Source organism: Electrophorus electricus, chromosome 19 (assembly GCF_041902795.1).
Source record: "Electrophorus electricus isolate QZ-2024a chromosome 19, ASM4190279v1, whole genome shotgun sequence".
Taxonomy (NCBI): domain Eukaryota; kingdom Metazoa; phylum Chordata; class Actinopteri; order Gymnotiformes; family Gymnotidae; genus Electrophorus; species Electrophorus electricus.
The window spans coordinates 7,953,836-7,971,764 of NC_137515.1; the positions used below are offsets into that span (position 1 = coordinate 7,953,836).

At 42.1% G+C, this 17,929-nt stretch overlaps 2 protein-coding genes across 3 annotated transcripts; both read right to left on the reverse strand.

Annotated features, from left to right (window-relative positions):
* Nucleotides 1–87: 87 nt before the first annotated feature.
* Nucleotides 88–4,548, reverse strand: htatsf1 (HIV-1 Tat specific factor 1). The gene is made up of 10 exons (XM_027008597.3): nucleotides 4,411–4,548; nucleotides 3,652–3,816; nucleotides 3,275–3,473; nucleotides 3,018–3,065; nucleotides 2,659–2,813; nucleotides 2,416–2,579; nucleotides 1,842–1,938; nucleotides 1,220–1,309; nucleotides 876–1,013; nucleotides 88–643 (listed from the first exon to the last, which is right to left on the reverse strand). The coding sequence occupies exons 2-10, from the start codon at nucleotides 3,814–3,816 to the stop codon at nucleotides 353–355; spliced, it is 1,347 nt and encodes a 448-aa protein (XP_026864398.2). The 5' UTR covers nucleotides 4,411–4,548; the 3' UTR covers nucleotides 88–352.
* A 331-nt stretch (nucleotides 4,549–4,879) lies between these two features.
* Nucleotides 4,880–17,680, reverse strand: adgrg4b (adhesion G protein-coupled receptor G4b). 2 transcript variants are annotated; one of them, XM_081702917.1, is made up of 33 exons: nucleotides 17,507–17,680; nucleotides 16,982–17,072; nucleotides 16,714–16,858; nucleotides 16,520–16,624; nucleotides 15,512–16,138; nucleotides 15,124–15,212; nucleotides 14,970–15,031; nucleotides 14,842–14,872; nucleotides 14,705–14,742; nucleotides 13,952–14,100; nucleotides 13,676–13,759; nucleotides 13,138–13,242; nucleotides 12,500–12,772; nucleotides 12,104–12,180; nucleotides 11,908–11,984; nucleotides 11,772–11,811; nucleotides 11,637–11,659; nucleotides 11,337–11,479; nucleotides 10,072–10,201; nucleotides 9,219–9,328; nucleotides 8,745–8,949; nucleotides 8,337–8,505; nucleotides 8,066–8,206; nucleotides 7,783–7,908; nucleotides 7,651–7,696; nucleotides 7,393–7,496; nucleotides 6,942–7,063; nucleotides 6,488–6,756; nucleotides 6,292–6,388; nucleotides 5,901–6,181; nucleotides 5,689–5,790; nucleotides 5,410–5,574; nucleotides 4,880–5,201 (listed from the first exon to the last, which is right to left on the reverse strand). In XM_081702917.1, exons 4-33 carry the CDS (start codon nucleotides 16,593–16,595, stop codon nucleotides 5,056–5,058), a joined length of 4,107 nt encoding a protein of 1,368 aa, XP_081559043.1. In that variant the 5' UTR covers nucleotides 16,596–16,624; nucleotides 16,714–16,858; nucleotides 16,982–17,072; nucleotides 17,507–17,680; the 3' UTR covers nucleotides 4,880–5,055. The 2 variants fall into 2 exon arrangements, with proteins under 2 accessions (XP_081559043.1, XP_081559044.1); XM_081702918.1 differs by lacking the exon at nucleotides 17,507–17,680 and having other exon boundaries at nucleotides 16,982–17,494.
* Between the last annotated feature and the right edge of the window lie 249 nt (nucleotides 17,681–17,929).

Here is a 17,929-nt window from a genome sequence, read left to right on the forward strand (position 1 = left end):
GCAACCACCAAAGTCCTTAACATAAATACAAAAACCCTAAACGCCACGCTAACCACACATAAAGGGGATATAAAATTCTATAGACACTTACACAAATTATCTTTTATTATAAAATAGTTAACAAGTATGAGCCAGGTATAATTTTCACTCAGAAAATAATAAACATCAGCTTTTGCTTCCTAACACTTCTCCAGTTTTTTTGAGATGGCAGAACACAGACAGGCAGACACACAAAGATGGCAGATCTTACGCCCCTCAGGCAGACAGACATAGGTAGTGGATGGCAGTACTCCCCTCAGTGCTATTTAGGTTTGAATGTTTATGAAACTTGTGTTTCTGTCCTCTTTCAGACCTATGCCTCCTCATCACTGCCTGCCAGGCTGCTGTCTGTGGATTCCATGCCTGCTCCTTCCTGCTCTTCTTTCGGCTGCCCTGTGGCCTCTCCCATAATGCCCCCTGCAGGTGGGACCTGTTCTGCCCCTGCCCCAGGCTTCACTGCCTGCTGGGAGGTGGACAGTTCCTTTGTTTCCTCAGAGTCCTTAGGCGGAGTTGCATCCGAAGCCGTCCTTGGGGCTCTCTCATCATCCAGGAAAGCAGACCAGCCCTTCAGCCGTTCCTCCCGCTCACGCGTCGTCTCCTCCACCTGAGAGACCAAACCAGCAGTAGAGGAACAGAGAGCAAGTTGTCAAAGAGGAGAGAAAGCTAGGATTACGACACCAGATCACGGGGGGGGTGAACTGTTCATGTCTTCAGCAGACAGTGTGAAGGTAGCAGTGGGGTTTGCAGTGTGTGTAGCAGGAGGGTTAGTGTATTGCTTCTGAGTAACATCGCAGCAATTTCAAACAGTGTACAACAAAAGCATGTAAATCTCTTGCCTGGTAATCGGTGACTCCATCCCACAGGTTTGCGGCGAGCTTCCTCCCCCCAAACCAGCGTCCATCCAGTGCCACCTGGCAGGCATCTGCTTCTTCTGGCTCTTTAAAGGCCACAGACGCCACACCGTCAGGGTGCCTCTGTCACACACAAACACAAAGCACAACTCAGTCGACTCCCCAGGAGGACACTGCAATTGTAACGGCATCGCACCTGTTAATATGGGCCATAATTTGCTGTTTGGGTTTTCATTCTGCTTGTCATGGTTCTGCTACGACATAAAAATCACAGTCAAAAGGGGACTCAGCCTTGGAGCTGCACAGAAAGAAGGAAATCCGAAACTCACATCAAAGAGGATAACCTTCTTCACCTCCCCGAACTTCTCGCACTCAATCCGCAAGTCGTCCCGATACTCGTTCAACACCAGTGGATCATCCTAAATAAAACATAATGCACGGTTACTAAACCTCCCAAACTCACTGTTATTTATAGGAACCTAGATAGTGATGTCAACTCTTGGCCTGTAGCTACTAAGATTCTCCTTGTCTTGTTGGTTTTCCTGCTACAGTGAGGGTGAGAGGGTTCCGCAGGAAGGTGTGTCTGCATCAGGAATGCAGTTAGACCTGGAGTGCTCCGATAGTCATCTCACTTATCCAACCCTAAGATTAACTGAAAACTCAAATATAATCTTTCACAGACACCCCAGCAGTGCTATGCTAAGAATGAGAAAATTAGCATTACCACTCAGAACAAAAATAAATAAATAAATAAATAAAATCGCAGGAAATTAGGTCATTAGCAAGAGTGACATGCAAGTTTCACTAAAACTCTATTTTTCAGGGCATGTTTAGTTGCGTACAACAAAAGATTGACACACTACGGTCATTTGCACGCGCTGCTCATAAATCCACCTCCGCCAATACCACCAACAGCCCCCATCTAACCCTGACTGCTGAAAGGAGTGTCACCTCAAAGTCTTTGGGGTGAAACATGTTGCGGATGATGACCACACGCTCATGCCTCTTCCGCACCTCTCCCTTCTTCTCTGGCCTCCAGTCCAACTGCCTGACATCACAACCAGGAAACAGCAGATTAATCCTCTACAGCAGGCAATGATTGCATGATTGCAGCCACCAACTGTGACCAGTCAAAGCACTAGAACGCCATCTGTTGGACAAGGCTACAAAGACGCTGTGTGCCTTCATAAGGTGGTGTTTCTGGCACTCCATTAAACAAAAGGTAAGGGGTTAAGGCATGGCGTTCCTTTCAAATTCACAAGCGGAGTTCAACAGGTACTAACGATATAAAGGTTTGGAGCTTCAATTGCCTTCTTTACACTATCCCAGTTTAGACTGATTGTGATAAACATATTAGGGGCTAAAACAATTTTCTCTCTCAGCATATGCAAAGAACCACCTGTTATGGTAACAGGGACTACACATGGTGTGGGAGAGCACCCAGAGGGCATGGGAGGCTTGCATGACCTGTTTCTGCTACTGGAATAACTGAGCTCTGTAAGGCGTGGCTCTGCAGAGTACCTACTTCTGCTGTTGCTGCAGTTTCTTGCGGTATTCTTTGTTTTTCTTCTTCTTCTTGCTGGCATCATATTGGCCCTTGAGCTCAAAACGAGCAGCTTCCACATGCAGCCGGTAGCCTCGCACCTCAGAGTCATCCAAGAGACGTTCCGCAAGGCTGACAGACTCCCTCTGAACATAAAAACATGTATCCAGTTGTTTGATTATATGTGGGAATGTGTGTGTGTGTGTGTGTGTGTGTGAAACCAACCTTAAGGTAGCAGCAGAGACCATCTCCTTTCTGATTCCCTTCACTGTCTTTATATAGTTTAATCTTGTACTCCTCTGTCATTGGATCCCTCATTATTATCCCACATTTAGACATAATATCCACAAATTCATCAGGAGTAATATCAGGTGGAAGACCTATAATACACAAACATTAAAATAAACCTTTTCTCTCTCTTTTTTTTTTTTTTTTTTTTTTAAGTTGTGCAGAAACTAAATGTTAGTGGATAACGTTTGCCATAGGAAGCTGAGTCCGTTGTTATTTAATCAAAGTCCACATGAACATTGAGTAAAACAGAATAGAGCCCTCTGTGCCAGTGCAGATTAGAGGACTCTGCTTACCTGACACATATACGTTTGTGTTTTTGTCCTTCTCAATATCAAACCAGCCTGTAAGCAGCAACAGGAATTTTGAGTCACTTAAATTTCTCAAAAACAAGACAACAAAAATCCAAAGTTTATTCAGATAGCAAATGACCCCCTCCCCTACACCTGATACACCAATACCTCCTCCTTGCCTTGCAAACTCACAAATGACTCACCCCAATACACGCGCACCCTGCGGGCACACTCCCGAACATACGCGCACGCACACACACCTGGTTCTGCTTTCCTCTTCTCCGCCTTCGCTTTGACTTCTGTAGGGTTGGCCACCTCAGGCTTTTCTTCAGGCTGTTTTGTTTCCACTGCTTTGTCTGGCAGAGTTTCAGTAGGTAGAGCTGCTGCAGCTGTGTCAGGAGCTTCTCCCTCACCGAAGCCGTAGTTTGCTTGATACGCAGCAATAAAGTCTTCTGTTATCTGCACAAAAAACACATTTGTTAGATAGTCTAAGGATGGTGATCTAGCAGGCATCATAACCTTGGGCTGATGACAAAGACACTTCACTGAGGATCAGCACACAGACAGGATATATACATACGCATCTGTCCATTGGCAGATTTATTCTTATTATCACGCTGGTGTAAAGTTACAATACCTTTGGAAACCATGCTTTCCTGTCATGGTCCCAGTCGTACACTGTGCCATCCTCAGGGTCCACGTAGGTGTATGGATCGTTTCCATCTCCCTTCCTCTGGCCATACAGCTCTTGCATCCGGAGCTGGTCGTGAAACTCCTTATTTCCGTCCGAGTCTCCACTCATCTGCAGTGCAATAAGACAAGAGCGCTGTTTAACCGCCTACCAGTCACGCACGCAACAATTCACGCCAGACAGGGCTGTCCATTTAAGATAGGATTTCACTGTGTGCACATTTTCACCTTTGCGGGAATTTTTTTTATTTTTTTTTGCGGGAGACCATCTCGCAACTTTGTGATTGTATTTAGCCAACGTTAGCTAGATAGCAAGACAGCTCAAGTTGGCCATTTAGGAGCGAATACGTAGCAAATGAAAGCGAAGTCAGTGAGTTCCATTTAGTATTTTGAGAATCAATTTAGCCAAAACATGAAGAACCTAAAATCTAAACTTCGCTAGCTAGGTAGCAAGATAACCAACTACTTATAATGCACATCGATGTACAACCGCTAACGCTAGCTAATTAGCATAGCCAGCGCGCCCGCTCAGTACACTGAGCGGACTGCACAACTTCTAAATATATTGGCTACCGCTAACTATCTAGCTGAATAACTAACGAACACACTGTGTCCATCTATCTTAGTTTATCGCGACAATGCGACGGAATTCACAATTATGCTGAACAGACAGCGATCAGGTTGATATAAAAGAAAACATACTTACCTCTGTGCGCTGAAATACTCCGTTTTATGTACTTCCGGCAAGTCCATCCCTTTTCTTATTCCTGAATACAACTGTTTAAAAATCTATGGTTCCGATAAAGTCCTGGCTAACCTTGATCATGTTCTATGTAGTTTTTCAGAGGCTATAGTAAGCATTATAACCTACATTCTAATGATGCAGTAGTTCATTATTTTGAGAACCCCCTTGTAATAAAAAGTTCATAATAATAGCAGAGACTGCTTAAGTGACACGGTATCGGGAGACTTCTAGGCTCAGTGTCGCCTAGTTCGTGTAAACATAGATGACGAAGCGCAGACATCCAAAGGAGAGCTATTATCCCTTATGATATGCACTGTTTAAATAGTAAACCTTTTTATTTTTATTTTTATTTATTTATTTTTTAAAAAAAAGGAGTCTATTAAAGTGTTTCGTGTTGTACACTATTTAATATTTACAGTTCATTAGAACATTGGGTAATGATGGTTCACATTTTTGTGCAGTATTTGTTAGGCTAATCAGACTGCAATTATATTTAGGAGTAAGTTGGGGTGCAACAGATATATTATTCAAATCACATGATCGAAAAGCTGAAGTTACTACAGACACAACAGCATTACACACAACTGATTAAAATCACACACAGTTTCACTTGAAGTAAACGTCATTGCTGGCACCTGGGAGCCAGGAATGTATCTCAGTTCCACCAGCACGAGGGAAGTGTGTGGCCTGTGGGGAAGGGGAGGGTCCCAGCTGGGCCCGTGGTAAAACTAGACCCCGCTGATACATCACGCCTACGGAGAAATAACAGTCATGCAGAACTTTCATACATAACTTTGATGTTTCTAGATAGATGACTGTAATGATCGCATGACAAAACTGGTGCACAAAATACACAAATACGGTGTGAAACTGGTGAAATACTTGGTAAAATATGACTACAGTAAAAGTAGAAGTACTTTATATATAGCTCTACAAGATGATACAACCACAGTTCCTCACCTAGGTTGGGTCTCTTGGTGGAGACTTGCCTCTGGCTGCAGTCTGAGGAAGCTGATGAGCTCTCGGTGGAGTTGGATTTATTGGATCTCACTGATGCCACCATGGGAAACGTGGGAAATTGGTTGGCTTTGGGTTTGGCGACAGCTGGTGAGGTGTGGCTCCAGTCTGAAATAAAGTGAGGAGGTGTTTTCACTGATTTAGGTTTGTATTCATTCATTTTAATTCATGCTTCAGTTCTGGTCTGATTTGGTTCCTGGTGATTTGGTTGTTGTGTGTCACCTGAGTACTCTTGCAGTTTAAAGTGTCCTAAGCACAGATGGATTCTCCACTGTTTACGTACGTTGTCCTTCATTAGACAGTGAAAGACAAAAATAAAGAATCCTGGAACATATTAACAGATCATTCAGATAGATCACGCTCTCCTCCAGACCATAGCCTATCCCAGCGCACTCTAACTATCATCTGGAAATAAAGCCAATGTGCTGCCTCACCTTGCAGACTGTTGAGAATGGAGAACAGGTAGAGCAGAGGCACTTTGGCGGGTCCCCAGGTGAAGAAGGCCACGGCCCAGGTGAGGCCGAGCAGCAGAGTGAGGCTCGCCATGCCACGGAGCTCCTTCTGGATGCCACTCTGCATGCCGGCCGGCTGGTTTGTGTGCATCTTCCTGATCTGGACCAGAACCACCAGGAATACAGATGTATTGCACAGCAGAACGAGACTCACATAGCCAACCACTGACACGTAGAAGACAACGTCATCCTGTATCCAGCAACTAAGAGGAGAGAGACGCAACAAGTGAACTGAATTGTGTGCATTTTTACAACTTTTTGAGAAAGTTGCTCCTTTAAATCGGAAACAGCAAAACATCCATAAATTACTCACAACATCTCAGAGTTAGCCAAAGAATCACCAGTAGAAGCTACATCATAAGCATCCTTTTTCACCACCAACACTAGACAGCATATTACAAGAGGCATTCCTAGAGCAAGAACCATCATCAAAAACAATGAGATAATGAGATAAATCTGTTATGTCTAGTTTTACTGTCTCAAATAAAACAAAACCACTGCACTCCTACCCCAGCCGAAGATGCAGAATTTCAAGATGTATGAGGGAATATAGACATTGAAAACTTTGACGAGGGCAAAGTACATATTCACTGCCTCCAGAAACATCCACGTGAAGGACGTCAACAAGAAGTAGTGTTGAGCTGTTGCTATGGCAACACAAAGGCCATAGATTCCAAAGGAAGAGAGCCAGGAATTGATCAGAAAGATGAGATTGAGGCCAAGCAGAGCGATGGACAGATTTAACAGGATCTGGGATGGATGGTCTCTTCTCAGCTTCCTGTCACAGTTCAAACACAAAATAATGGGAAGTGGAAGGATATGTAAGAGGAGATAATGTATTGTAGAAATCTCAAACATAAATTAAACACTCGTGTAGCTGGTCATGAGTCTACTGAACAACAGTAAATTGATTGTAGATGTTTGTTAAGTGTGTGGCTTATGGTGGAGATATGTGGTTCTCACTCGAGTAGAGAGTAAGTCAGCACTGTGATACCCAGGAAGAAGGATGAGATGCCACAGCCGGTGTATGTGATGACTGTGAGGATTTTCTCATTTTCCTTATCAATAGCAGTCCTGGATACATCCTGAAAAACACAGCATTCCCCATAAGTGTGGGGAGTGTGGGTGTGTATTAACCCTGAGTATTCCCCATGACCATGCATTAACACTGAGTATTCCCCATGACCACAGACTAACACTGAGTATTCCCAATGAGAGAGTATAAACACAGAGTATTCCCCACAAGTGTGTGTTAACACTGAGTATTCCACATGAGTGTATATTAACACTGATCATTCCCCATGAGTGTGTATTAAGCCTGAGTATTCCTCATAAGTGTGTTTTAATGTTCTTTTAATGTGTGTTTTAATCTTCATGTCCTGCTTAGTCAGAAGAGAAGTAAATTACAGAGTACCAGAAGCACTCCGAAGTGGGTCAGGTGGTCACACATGCAGGTGGTATAGTTGGTGGTGACGTTATATTCCCAGCAGCCCATGCGACTCCACCCCCCTCGACCCCCTAAAGCACAGCCCCAATGCACAAATATTCTGAATGTACACTATATGGAGTGTAGACTCCATGGACACAAACTCCATCAGAGATCCACACACAAATTAAACTGAAAGTATGCAGAATTAAAGTGAAGACATTGTAAGAGACTGTAGTAACTAACCATTTTTATTGAAATCCCAGTAGGCACACTGAACACTTTTACCAAGCTGACAAAAAGGGGAATAAGACAAAAGGATTATGTTGTTGTTGGCACCTTAATTATTAGATTTTTAAGGAGGCAGACTGCACTCACTATATCTGTGTCTAGATGGTGCAGAGTTACTATCACAGGCTCCTTCAGGCCTTTGATTGGCTTTGTGGCATTAATTACACTTGCAGACACCACGTATGTGTTCAGGGTTTTTCCTTTCTGATTGTCCTAGATGAAAATAGAAATAGTTTTTTTAAGTGAGTACATATTTTTAGCCAAATGACTTGTCATTCATATCTCCTGTTACCTTATGCTTATAATTCTACCCAGAAAAAAACAGCAAAACAGTTATAGACAGATATACAGAAAAATATACTCAATTAACATTAAAGAGTGCAGGAGCGCCAAAAAACTGGAACTGAACGCGAGGACTGGTGTGGTTGTTCTGTGGGAGGCTGCAGCGCAGAGCAGCAGGCAGGGTGATGAGAGCCACTGTGCTTTCGTAGGCTTGCTGGTTGATGTAAATCTTCACCCAAAACACAATATAAGCAAAGGTGATGCCCTGCAAGCTGCTCAACGATTCTTAAGCATTCATTATAATCATATGGCATGGCGTGGTTTTAAACTGACTCCAGGCATTTTGGCAGTCTACATACCTCTGGGTGGGGACCGTTGTTCATCGAGGTAACTCCAAATGTAAGATTGTAGAAGTTCGTTGTGTCAATTTTGACCATGGACAATGCTAGAGTTTGAGTCACTAAACTCAAAGAACTTCCATTAAAGTTGGACATTCTGTCTCCAACCATGGCTAAGATGTTTAGAATGCTGCACACAGGAGAACAAGCTGATAAGCCTAACAAATGCTTATTTTAGAAATTATACATATACACTTTTGTATATACATACATACATATATACATACTACAAAACTCCTTTTAAACAACTTATTCCATTTTGGAACAATCTGGAAATTTTGTAATGATACGGAAATGTATTCTAACACAGTTGTTTGTAATATAATAGAATTTGCTTGCTAATTGTACATCTTGAAGCATCACGCTCACCTATTAGTGAAGGGGTGCAAGTTGCTCTGTGAGTCCAAGATGTTTGAAGTGATGTTGAGGACGACCTTGCCGAGTGCAGGGGTGATTACGCTGACTTTGAGCACAGCCTCCAGGGTGGTGAGCATAATGAGCAAGTCGTGTGGATCCATAGTGGCCTGCTCTCTCTGCATGTCCATTAACATCAGCACAACATCCTCAGCAGTGTCTGCGAGAGGAGACAATGGGGAGTGCAATCAAATCCTCCCTCAATTACTAACCGATGATGGTTGGTTGCCCTTGGTGCAATTCTATCTCCATTGTAATTAGGCCCGGTGTGTCACAGGTACAAGGCATTGCATACAGGAAGTCTACTCAAATCTAGTCAGCCATATAGTTCTGCAAATATTTTGGTAGTAGGGTTTTTCACTATTAACTAATGTAGATGGAAAGCAAAAAAAATCCATTAGAATAATATAAAAGCTCAAAAGAATTCACCATTTGTAACTTCAATCTGTCCGAGGTCTGATATAGTGTGCACCACAGTGGGACACTCGTGCAGGTCTTGAGCTATCCAGACAGCTTGGTTGGTTGCTGCTCCCAGTGAACTGCACACATGTAGTGAATGTAGGATTAGACTTGCAGGGTTGCACTTCAAATGGCTCAAATTTAACTGGTACCTTGATTTGACAATAATTTATCCTTGATATGTAATCAATAGATATATTCGCTTGCTAATGCAATACTGAGTTCAGACTCTGCAAGGTTCACTCTCTCTTTATATCAGTCTGAGACAAAAAGCACTCTTCCCAGCTTCCGCTATAAAACTAAACAGCAAATGAATTAGGCAGGCATCCTGCTGCTATCTTTAGTCTGTGTTTGACAAATTAGTTTATGACAGATGACAGAGCTTCAGATAGAAAGCACATTTGAGTTGGATCAGCAGTCCGAAGACTGTAACTGAGGATGTGGAGGGCTGAAAAGCCTGATTTCATTATTAATGAGTCATTAAACTTCACATGACAAACACTAAAACATCTGTAATAAAATCTGTAATGCTTGTAATCTACCAATTTACCGATGAGTGCACCTATTAAAAATCAGTTTGGCTATCTTGAAATGACCACAGTATTTAAAACCACGTGAAGCAGTGATAATAGGAAATGTCACAACTTTATTATACTTTATCTGTATTGCATAAAATATAAAATTAGAATATTTGTATAAGAATTGTGGCATAGTAATATATATAAACCAACACAGATATAAACATGAAACATATAAAGAATGTATTTTCATTGGAAACGATATTAAAGCTTTGTGTGTAGTGTTTTGAGTAGTGATTTCCTACCATTTGCGGGATGCTATGTGACCTGGGTCTGCCTTACAGGGCTGCTCTTGGACATACTCTGCTAGAGTCCTGGGCCAAATGTAGAGGCCTTTCCGTGTCTGCTGGACGTGCTGTGGACAAAGCCCAGGATCTTTCCAGAAAACACACAACCCCCCCACACACCCCACGCATCCAACTATGATTGAAGCCACCATGCCACCAGAAAGTATTATATTGATCATTATGGATCATGAATTTTCAGCCAAAAAAGGTTTGCATTATTTTAAAAAGTTTCCTTTAAGTTTGTTTGTTTTTATTTTATGTAAGGAAAGCAACAATATTTAACCAAAAAGACCAGAGAGACAAGATGACACAGCAAGCCAGTGACACAAATACACAGCAACGCAAAGACATAGCAACACAGAGAGACAGTCACATAGAGGCAAATAAACACAGAAGCCGAGCAACACAGGCACAGAAACACAGGAGCACACACAATGACAGATATACAAAGGTACAGAAGCAGAGAGACAAAGAAGAGCAGTGACTCAGACGTACAGAGACACAGAGGCACATTCACAAAGACAGAGACACAGAGAGACAGACACAGAGGCACATTCACAAAGACAGAGACACAGAGAGACAGACACAGAGGCACATTCACAAAGACAGAGACAAAGAGACACAGAGAGACAGACACAGAGGCACATTCACAAAGACAGAGACACAGAGAGACAGACACAGAGGCACATTCACAAAGACAGAGACAAAGAGACACAGAGAGACAGACACAGAGGCACATTCACAAAGACAGAGACACAGAGAGACAGACACAGAGGCACATTCACAAAGACAGAGACACAGAGAGACAGACACAGAGGCACATTCACAAAGACAGAGACACAGAGAGACAGACACAGAGGCACATTCACAAAGACAGAGACACAGAGAGACAGACACAGAGAAATAGAAGTGGAGAGACATAAAGGTGAGAGATGCAGGAGCAGATTTATGGCACAGAGATACAGAAGCAGGATTATGGCATAGAGGTATAGGGACACATGGCACTTTATGGCATATGGGCACAAAGACACAGAGGTAGGTTTTATGGCATAGGAACACAGCAGTAGATTTATGGTACAGAAGCCTGTTTGACTGTATAGAGTACATACAGCCCAAAAACCCCTGCCTGTGTGAAAGAAGACATATTTATACAAATCTACTACCAATACGGCAAGATAGTTAATCATTCCAAGCAAACTGAACCTCTAATGTAATGTATTTACGTATGTATGCTATGTGAATGCTGTCTAGCTCAGCTGCCAGACTGAAACTGCCGTTGCTGTATGGCTCCCATAGCAGGTTGTGGATCTGCCTCCGTGCCTCTTCAATATCAGCGCACTTGGGCACAAGCATCTGAAATGTACAGCTGTGGTTGGGAGCAGGAAATGGGCTCAGTCAGACTATTCAGTTCAACCACTGTGTACAATCCTATTAAAATAACACCATCACTGCTTCCATCAGTTTGTCTCATTTTGCTATGAATTTCGTCTATTTACATAATGTTACATTGTGAGGTTCCTCACCTTTCTTCTAAGGTTAAAGAACGCTGCAAGGAAAAGCAAAATCTACTGGTTAGTGTGACTTACGAGAAGAATTACAAAGTGAGAACAACACAGATCCATAAAATACACCTCATTAGCACTGAACTGGGCTCATACCACTGATTGGCTCCCTGTTTCGTCACTGCACTCCTCCAAACTGCAAGACAGAACACAGTCACACGAGCATGCCTGTATCTGGAGCGGAACCAATGGAACAGCTTCATGTGGCTGCCGATTAAGGAACGGTACTGACCATGCTACTCTTGTTTTTGGGGATGTCATTTGGAAGTTCAACACGGATATCCCTTTGCTGGACAGAGTTCCATAAAGCTGCAGAGAGAGGAATGCCCACAAACATGGATGTCAAGGTAAGGCCCTATTTTTTAGATTTATTTGATATATACAGGTGTTGCATGTGGGGGCTCAGTTACTTGTTTGCTCATGCTTACCCAAGTCTGCACAATGTTCTCAGGGTCCCTGTCTGATCCTTTAATGGTTAGTGTCATACTCACCTTGAAAAATCTGTCTGCATTGAAAGAAACACTGCAATGTGAATTTCACAACACACAACAAACACTACACAGTAAACACTGCACTGTAAAAATAATAAGAACACTGCCCTGTAAACATTGCACTGTAAAACTAACAAGAACAATATTCTGTAAAATAAAACCATCATGCAGATTTTGAGAATAATATTATCAGGTGTGTATGTGTAGTATTGGTGTAGGACACAGGTGTAATGGTACTGGTGTTCTTAAGTACAGTATTTGAGTAGTTTACTATAGATATTTGTACCCAGAACTGTTTTATAATATTTTAAATGGCATCATTAAACTGCTAACCTATTGCCTCAGGAGTCATAATAGTTGATCTTGTGGTTGTGTCAGTTGGTATGAGGGTTATGCTGGTGGTTGATGAAGTTGTGTCAGTTGGTATGAGGATTGTACTGGTAGTTGATGACGTTGTGTCAGTTGGTATGAGGATTGTACTGGTAGTTGATGACGTTGTGTCAGTTGGTATGAGGATTGTACTGGTACTTGATGACGTTGTGTCAGTTGGTATGAGGATTGTGCTAGTGGTTTGTGGAGTTGACTGAGGAATAATTTCAGGCCACTCTAAGGACAAAAAGACACAGAGAATCACAGGTGCTAACACAGATGTAATATATCACAATAAATATTTCACTGTTCTGTTCTGTCAGTCTACTAGTGTGGTACTAGTGTAGTACCGATGTAGGGTTACTGTTTTAGAGTGGTGCTGTTGTAGTGTGGTGCTGTTCTAGGGGTGCTGTTTTAAAGTGGTACTGCTGTAGTGGTGGTGTAGTGGTGCTTGTATAATGCTACCAGTATAGTTGTATACTGGTGTAGTATACTGGTGTAGTTGTACAGATGTTCTTTGCACATAATGTGGTTTGTATATAGGTAAGTAGGTTTAGTTTTTTATACCTAAAACAGTTTGTTTAAATCATGAAACTGCAAACCTGTGGCCTCGAGAGTTGAAAAAGTTGATCTTGTAGTCGTACCAGTTGGTTTGAGAGTTGTGGTGTTTGTTTTTGATGTTGACTGAGGAACAACTTCAGTCCATTCTGAGGAATAACAGAAAGTTACACGTAAAAGCATAAGTGCTGGTGTGATGGTACTGGTGTTGTAGTGCAGTGCTGGTGTGGGGATATACTAGTGTAGTGTACTGTATAGTAGTACTAATGTAGTAGTACTGGTGTAGTGGTACTGGAGTAGTGATAATGGTGTAGTGGAGATACTAGAATAGTGGTACTAGTATAGTGGTGTTGATGTAAACTAGTAGTGTTGTAGTGGCATACTGGAATATGCTGGTGCTGTGGTATACTGGAATATTGGTACTGTTGTAGCGGTAGAGTAATAGTGGTATTGGTGTATTTCTACTTGTGTAGTGGTACTGAAATAGTCATACTGGTATAATGATAATGGTTTAGTGGTGTAGGGGTACTGCTGTAGTTCTTTGCACCTAAAGAATTTTATTAGCATTATTAAACTGCTAACCTGTGGCCCTGGGAGTTGAACCTGTTGGCTTGAGAGTTGTAATAGATGTTTGCTGTGTTGACAGAGGAACAAATTTGTTCCAATCTGAAGGGGAAAAAGAACGTCAGAGAGTGTCACAGGTGATAACACAGATGTAAACTATCACAGTGCAATGCATTTCGCTCTGTTGTCAAGTAAGAAGGGAGAGAGAAGGGTGCGTGGAGCGGGTTAAGTGGGTGAAGAGCGTGGTGAGTATAGAAAGGCTGAAGTTGGTGGATACTGATAATGGTGCCCTACCAATAGGATAAACATGTAAAATGTCCTCATATACATGCAGAATGTAATTGTGTGAGTGATAGCCCTTCTTAAGGATGCGAAAAATCTTGTCCTGGACATATCCAGCATCTCCTTTGGGGGTCACCTTGAGCTGAGCCAAACCCTTAAACCTACACAGATCATCAACACATGAAGATCACATAGTGTGTCCTGTATTTTATTCATCTATCTGATTTTGCTTCTTGTTTATGTTATCTTGTTTGTATGCTGCTAACTAAAAGTTTTCAGAGTTTCTCTATCACTGATATATACTTTATATACACATATACACACTCACATGTCATTATGTATAGTATAGACAAGCAATACCCAGGAAAGTGGATTCACTCTGTGTTGGCAGACTACTGATGGATACTGAAGAGGGTTGCCCCTTAAGCTAAATATAAGCAAAATCCATACACGATACAGTGTAGAAGAATGGTTGTACACATTTTAAGTGTAATAATAGCATTATTTATATATAAGTGAAATTATTATAATAATTAATGTAAAATGTACACTCTTAAAAACCATATGTGATAGAAAAATTCTAAAACCATTTGAATTTAGCATAAAATGCACTATAAGATCTATTTTATTTTTGGAAGCAAAAAAATAAGTTTAATTGCCCAGTGTAATCTGTGTGGACTAAGCGGACAAAAAGATGAAGATGAAGAAGTTTGCAAACTGTCATTCAGGTGATCTTGCAATTTTGAAAAAAGTGCGTGAGCTCACCATCTGAATTTGGAGTGGTACATCAGAGTTCCTTTGCCCTGATACAATAAGAGAACTGTTGTTTCAGTTTGTTCAGAAAAGGGTTTTACACTCAGCATCACTAAAGCTGCAGAATGAAAGCTGTTGAGAGCACTCACATTTCCTTTGTCTGTACAGGATTCAGCAGAGCTGCACAACAAAGGCCATGAAAAGGAAGACAGATGTAGTGAAGCAGGCAGAGTTCACTGGAATACACGCTCTCCTTTCTTTGCTCTAAATTTCTTACCTTACTAATGAGGACACAGTTACTGTATTCAGGCGAATGTTTAAGGGAAGCTTTTTTCTTAACTAAGAAATGGGAAACAAAATGCAAAAATATATCAACTTGATCAACATTTCACTCCAATAATGGCTATACTAAAACCATCTTGGCATCTTACCCAGTGACGTGTGATTTCTTCTGCGTCGTATCTGTTTCCACTGAACCAACAGATGAGAAACTCCATCTTAACCTCATACAGTGACCAGTCTGCCACAGCAAGAGGGAGGGTTGAAAATGAATTAACTGTTCAATGAATATCAGTTTTGACTGAAAGCATATTCAATTATGTAAGGCCTCGGGGGGGTAGGCTGAATGCTGAAACTCAAGCCTGGGTCACTGCAACATCGACTGCAGTATTTATTCCCATATGTAGGGAAAAAATAATATACAAACATGGTTCTGCTTTAAAAGATTTGCTGTAAAGTCCATGTCTGAATATGCCTGTGTGTGTGTGTGTGTGTGTGTGTGTGTGTGTGTGTGTGTGTGTGTGTGTAAGGGAGCCTTACCACATTTTAATGTCTCATCTCTTACAAGCTGGCATTTGTTATTTTTATCCCAGACTCGACTGTGCCATTGGAGCACATCCCCGTCCGAGCAGGTGTGGGTGGAGATCTGTGCTCTGCCCCACACCCGGAACAGACTTATGCTGCCCTGCAGGTTAGTGCCACTCTCTGTCTGCATCGTTCCGCCCACAAAGTAGTGGGCAGCACCCAAGGTGAGGGAACCTGCAGAAGCCAGGCTGCAGACACCAGGGGGCCAGATCGGGTCTCCCGCCTGGGCCTGGATGACAACCCTGCCATCGATGGCAAGGTGAGCCTGCTTCAGGGAACACGAGCAGCTGATGCAGATAGAATGCCAGTGGCCCACGGTCAGAATGTCTGCTGGGGACCAGTTTGTCCCAAACAGCCAGACGTGCAGGAACCCTCCTTGTCCCCCAAGCCCCAGCTCCACCCGGGTTCTGTTTGGGTGGCGGTACATAAATGCCGTCCAGGCAGAGTTATTAATGCTCCTCTGGACATTCACGCACACGCTGAACTCCTGCAGAGCAGGCAGTGGGTGCTCAGGCCTGAGACTCCAGTACTGGCAGCTTGCATGTTGCAGGACCACCTTCCTCCCCCACAGGCCTGCAGAAGCTGGAGGGCAAGATACCACACACACACAGACACACCACACACATACCACACAAACACACACAAATACCACAGACACACCACACAAACACAGACACACACCACACAAACGCACACAAATACCACAGACACACCACACAAACACACACACACATACACCATACAGACACACCACACACATTAATTCTAGCCAATAAAGCCATGACACCAAACAGGGGAGTTTCAACCTGATTAACTTGATCATTATGGAATCTTTAATGTGGGCAGACAGACAAGTTTTCATAGCAGAGAACACTACCATTATCAAACCACAAGTTAAGAAAATACTTTAAAATCGATATTTGTGCAATTTTAAGTCTTGAAAATATAGTGCACTCTCAGTACCTGCACCCTTTACAAATGTGAGTTGCAAATCCAGGAGGATGACATACAGCTGGACATATCTCATGGCGTTTTCCATCTCAAAAGGAAATGAACCATCTATTAAACCTGTGCATAAGTTTCACACATCAGAAATCTTGTCATGATGTAAGTCACTCTGATAAGTGATACTGATGGTCCTATAAACACCAACAAACCCAGGTGTGAGATGCTTAGCTGCAGTTAGCTGGCAAGTGCTGAATCTATGAAGCATGGAAACGATTCTTCATCAGGAGAAAAGATGGGAGCTCAGCGACAGGAGCCCAGATCAGACTGATTTATGATCGCTGGAGAAGTTAAAGCCTCGTAAAGTAGAAGAGCAAATATAATAACACCCAGTGACTAGTCAGAACTTCCCATATTGTGAGGAACTTTTACTCTTTTATGATCACTATGGCGTATGTCATTTAATTAAACTGTACTTACTTTGAACATTGGGTGCCAGAGAAAAACATGCTTATTTGTAGACAGTCACTTTCACAGCACAGTGCAAATATGAACTATGTTACTGAACGCTCTGAAAAGGCAGTGACATATATCTGAAGATGACAACAGGCAGATGTAAAGGTAGTAAAAACTGCAGTGTAGTCAAATGCCCAGAGAAACAGTTTACTACTGTTAAATTAATTAACAGTAATTAAAAGAAATTATAATTTTTACTGGATACCGTATACACTACACAACAATTTTTACTATACTGTATGTCCAATTTAATTTCATGTTCATTAAAAGGCACTTTGCCACAAATCTAAGTGCTTTACTCTGCATACATAATGGCACATCATATGTTCCAATAAACCACTTTAAACTAACTTTTAAAAAACTTACTTCCCCGTAGCTTTATAACAGACACTTCTTATTCAAATATTTGTGTAAATAGATTACAGATGTTGTCTGGATCTTTGTTCCAGAATATAAATTCAGACAAGTAACTGAAAGAAAGTGACTCACCACTCCCTACATCAATTCCCCTGGACTGTGTTCGCACAGCGAGAGCTCACTGCCTCGCCAGGATATGTTCTGCCTCTGAGCTCACCCTCATCCAGCTGTGTGCTACAGACAGCAGCGTGTCCTGTCCACACCCTCCTACTGCCCTCTCTGTTACACATTAAACTCGGCCAAGTTTAAATGGCCACCGTCAATCATAACTGGCCATATCTATATGAGTGGTACTGCAGATGAAAAACTGTAATGCCATTTGAATTCTCTCTAAATTAAGTTTACTCAATGCTAGTCCAGTATTACAATATGTTAAACCGGGGTTACAATACATTAAACCAGTTAGTGCATTATGACATTATGTTAAACAGATGTTAGTCCAGTGTTAGTAAATGTTATACCAGTGACAGACAAACCTGGTCCGGCTGAGTAATA

Excerpts from the sequence above, each read along its gene's own strand:
- htatsf1 (XM_027008597.3), bottom strand. The coding sequence starts at position 3,816 with ATGAGTGGAGACTCGGACGGAAATAAGGAGTTTCACGACCAGCTCCGG. Across the intron at positions 3,066-3,274 it reads GAAGAGGAAAGCAGAACCAG|GCTGGTTTGATATTGAGAAG; the intron begins GTGTGTGTGCGT and ends TGCTGCTTACAG. Across the intron at positions 2,580-2,658 it reads GTCTCTGCTGCTACCTTAAG|AGGGAGTCTGTCAGCCTTGC; the intron begins GTTGGTTTCACA and ends TTTTATGTTCAG.
- adgrg4b (XM_081702917.1), bottom strand. The coding sequence starts at position 16,595 with ATGGAAAACGCCATGAGATATGTCCAGCTGTATGTCATCCTCCTGGAT. Across the intron at positions 11,660-11,771 it reads AAACAGGGAGCCAATCAGTG|CGTTCTTTAACCTTAGAAGA; the intron begins GTATGAGCCCAG and ends TTTTCCTTGCAG. Across the intron at positions 11,480-11,636 it reads TCTTTAACCTTAGAAGAAAG|CTGTACATTTCAGATGCTTG; the intron begins GTGAGGAACCTC and ends TCCCAACCACAG.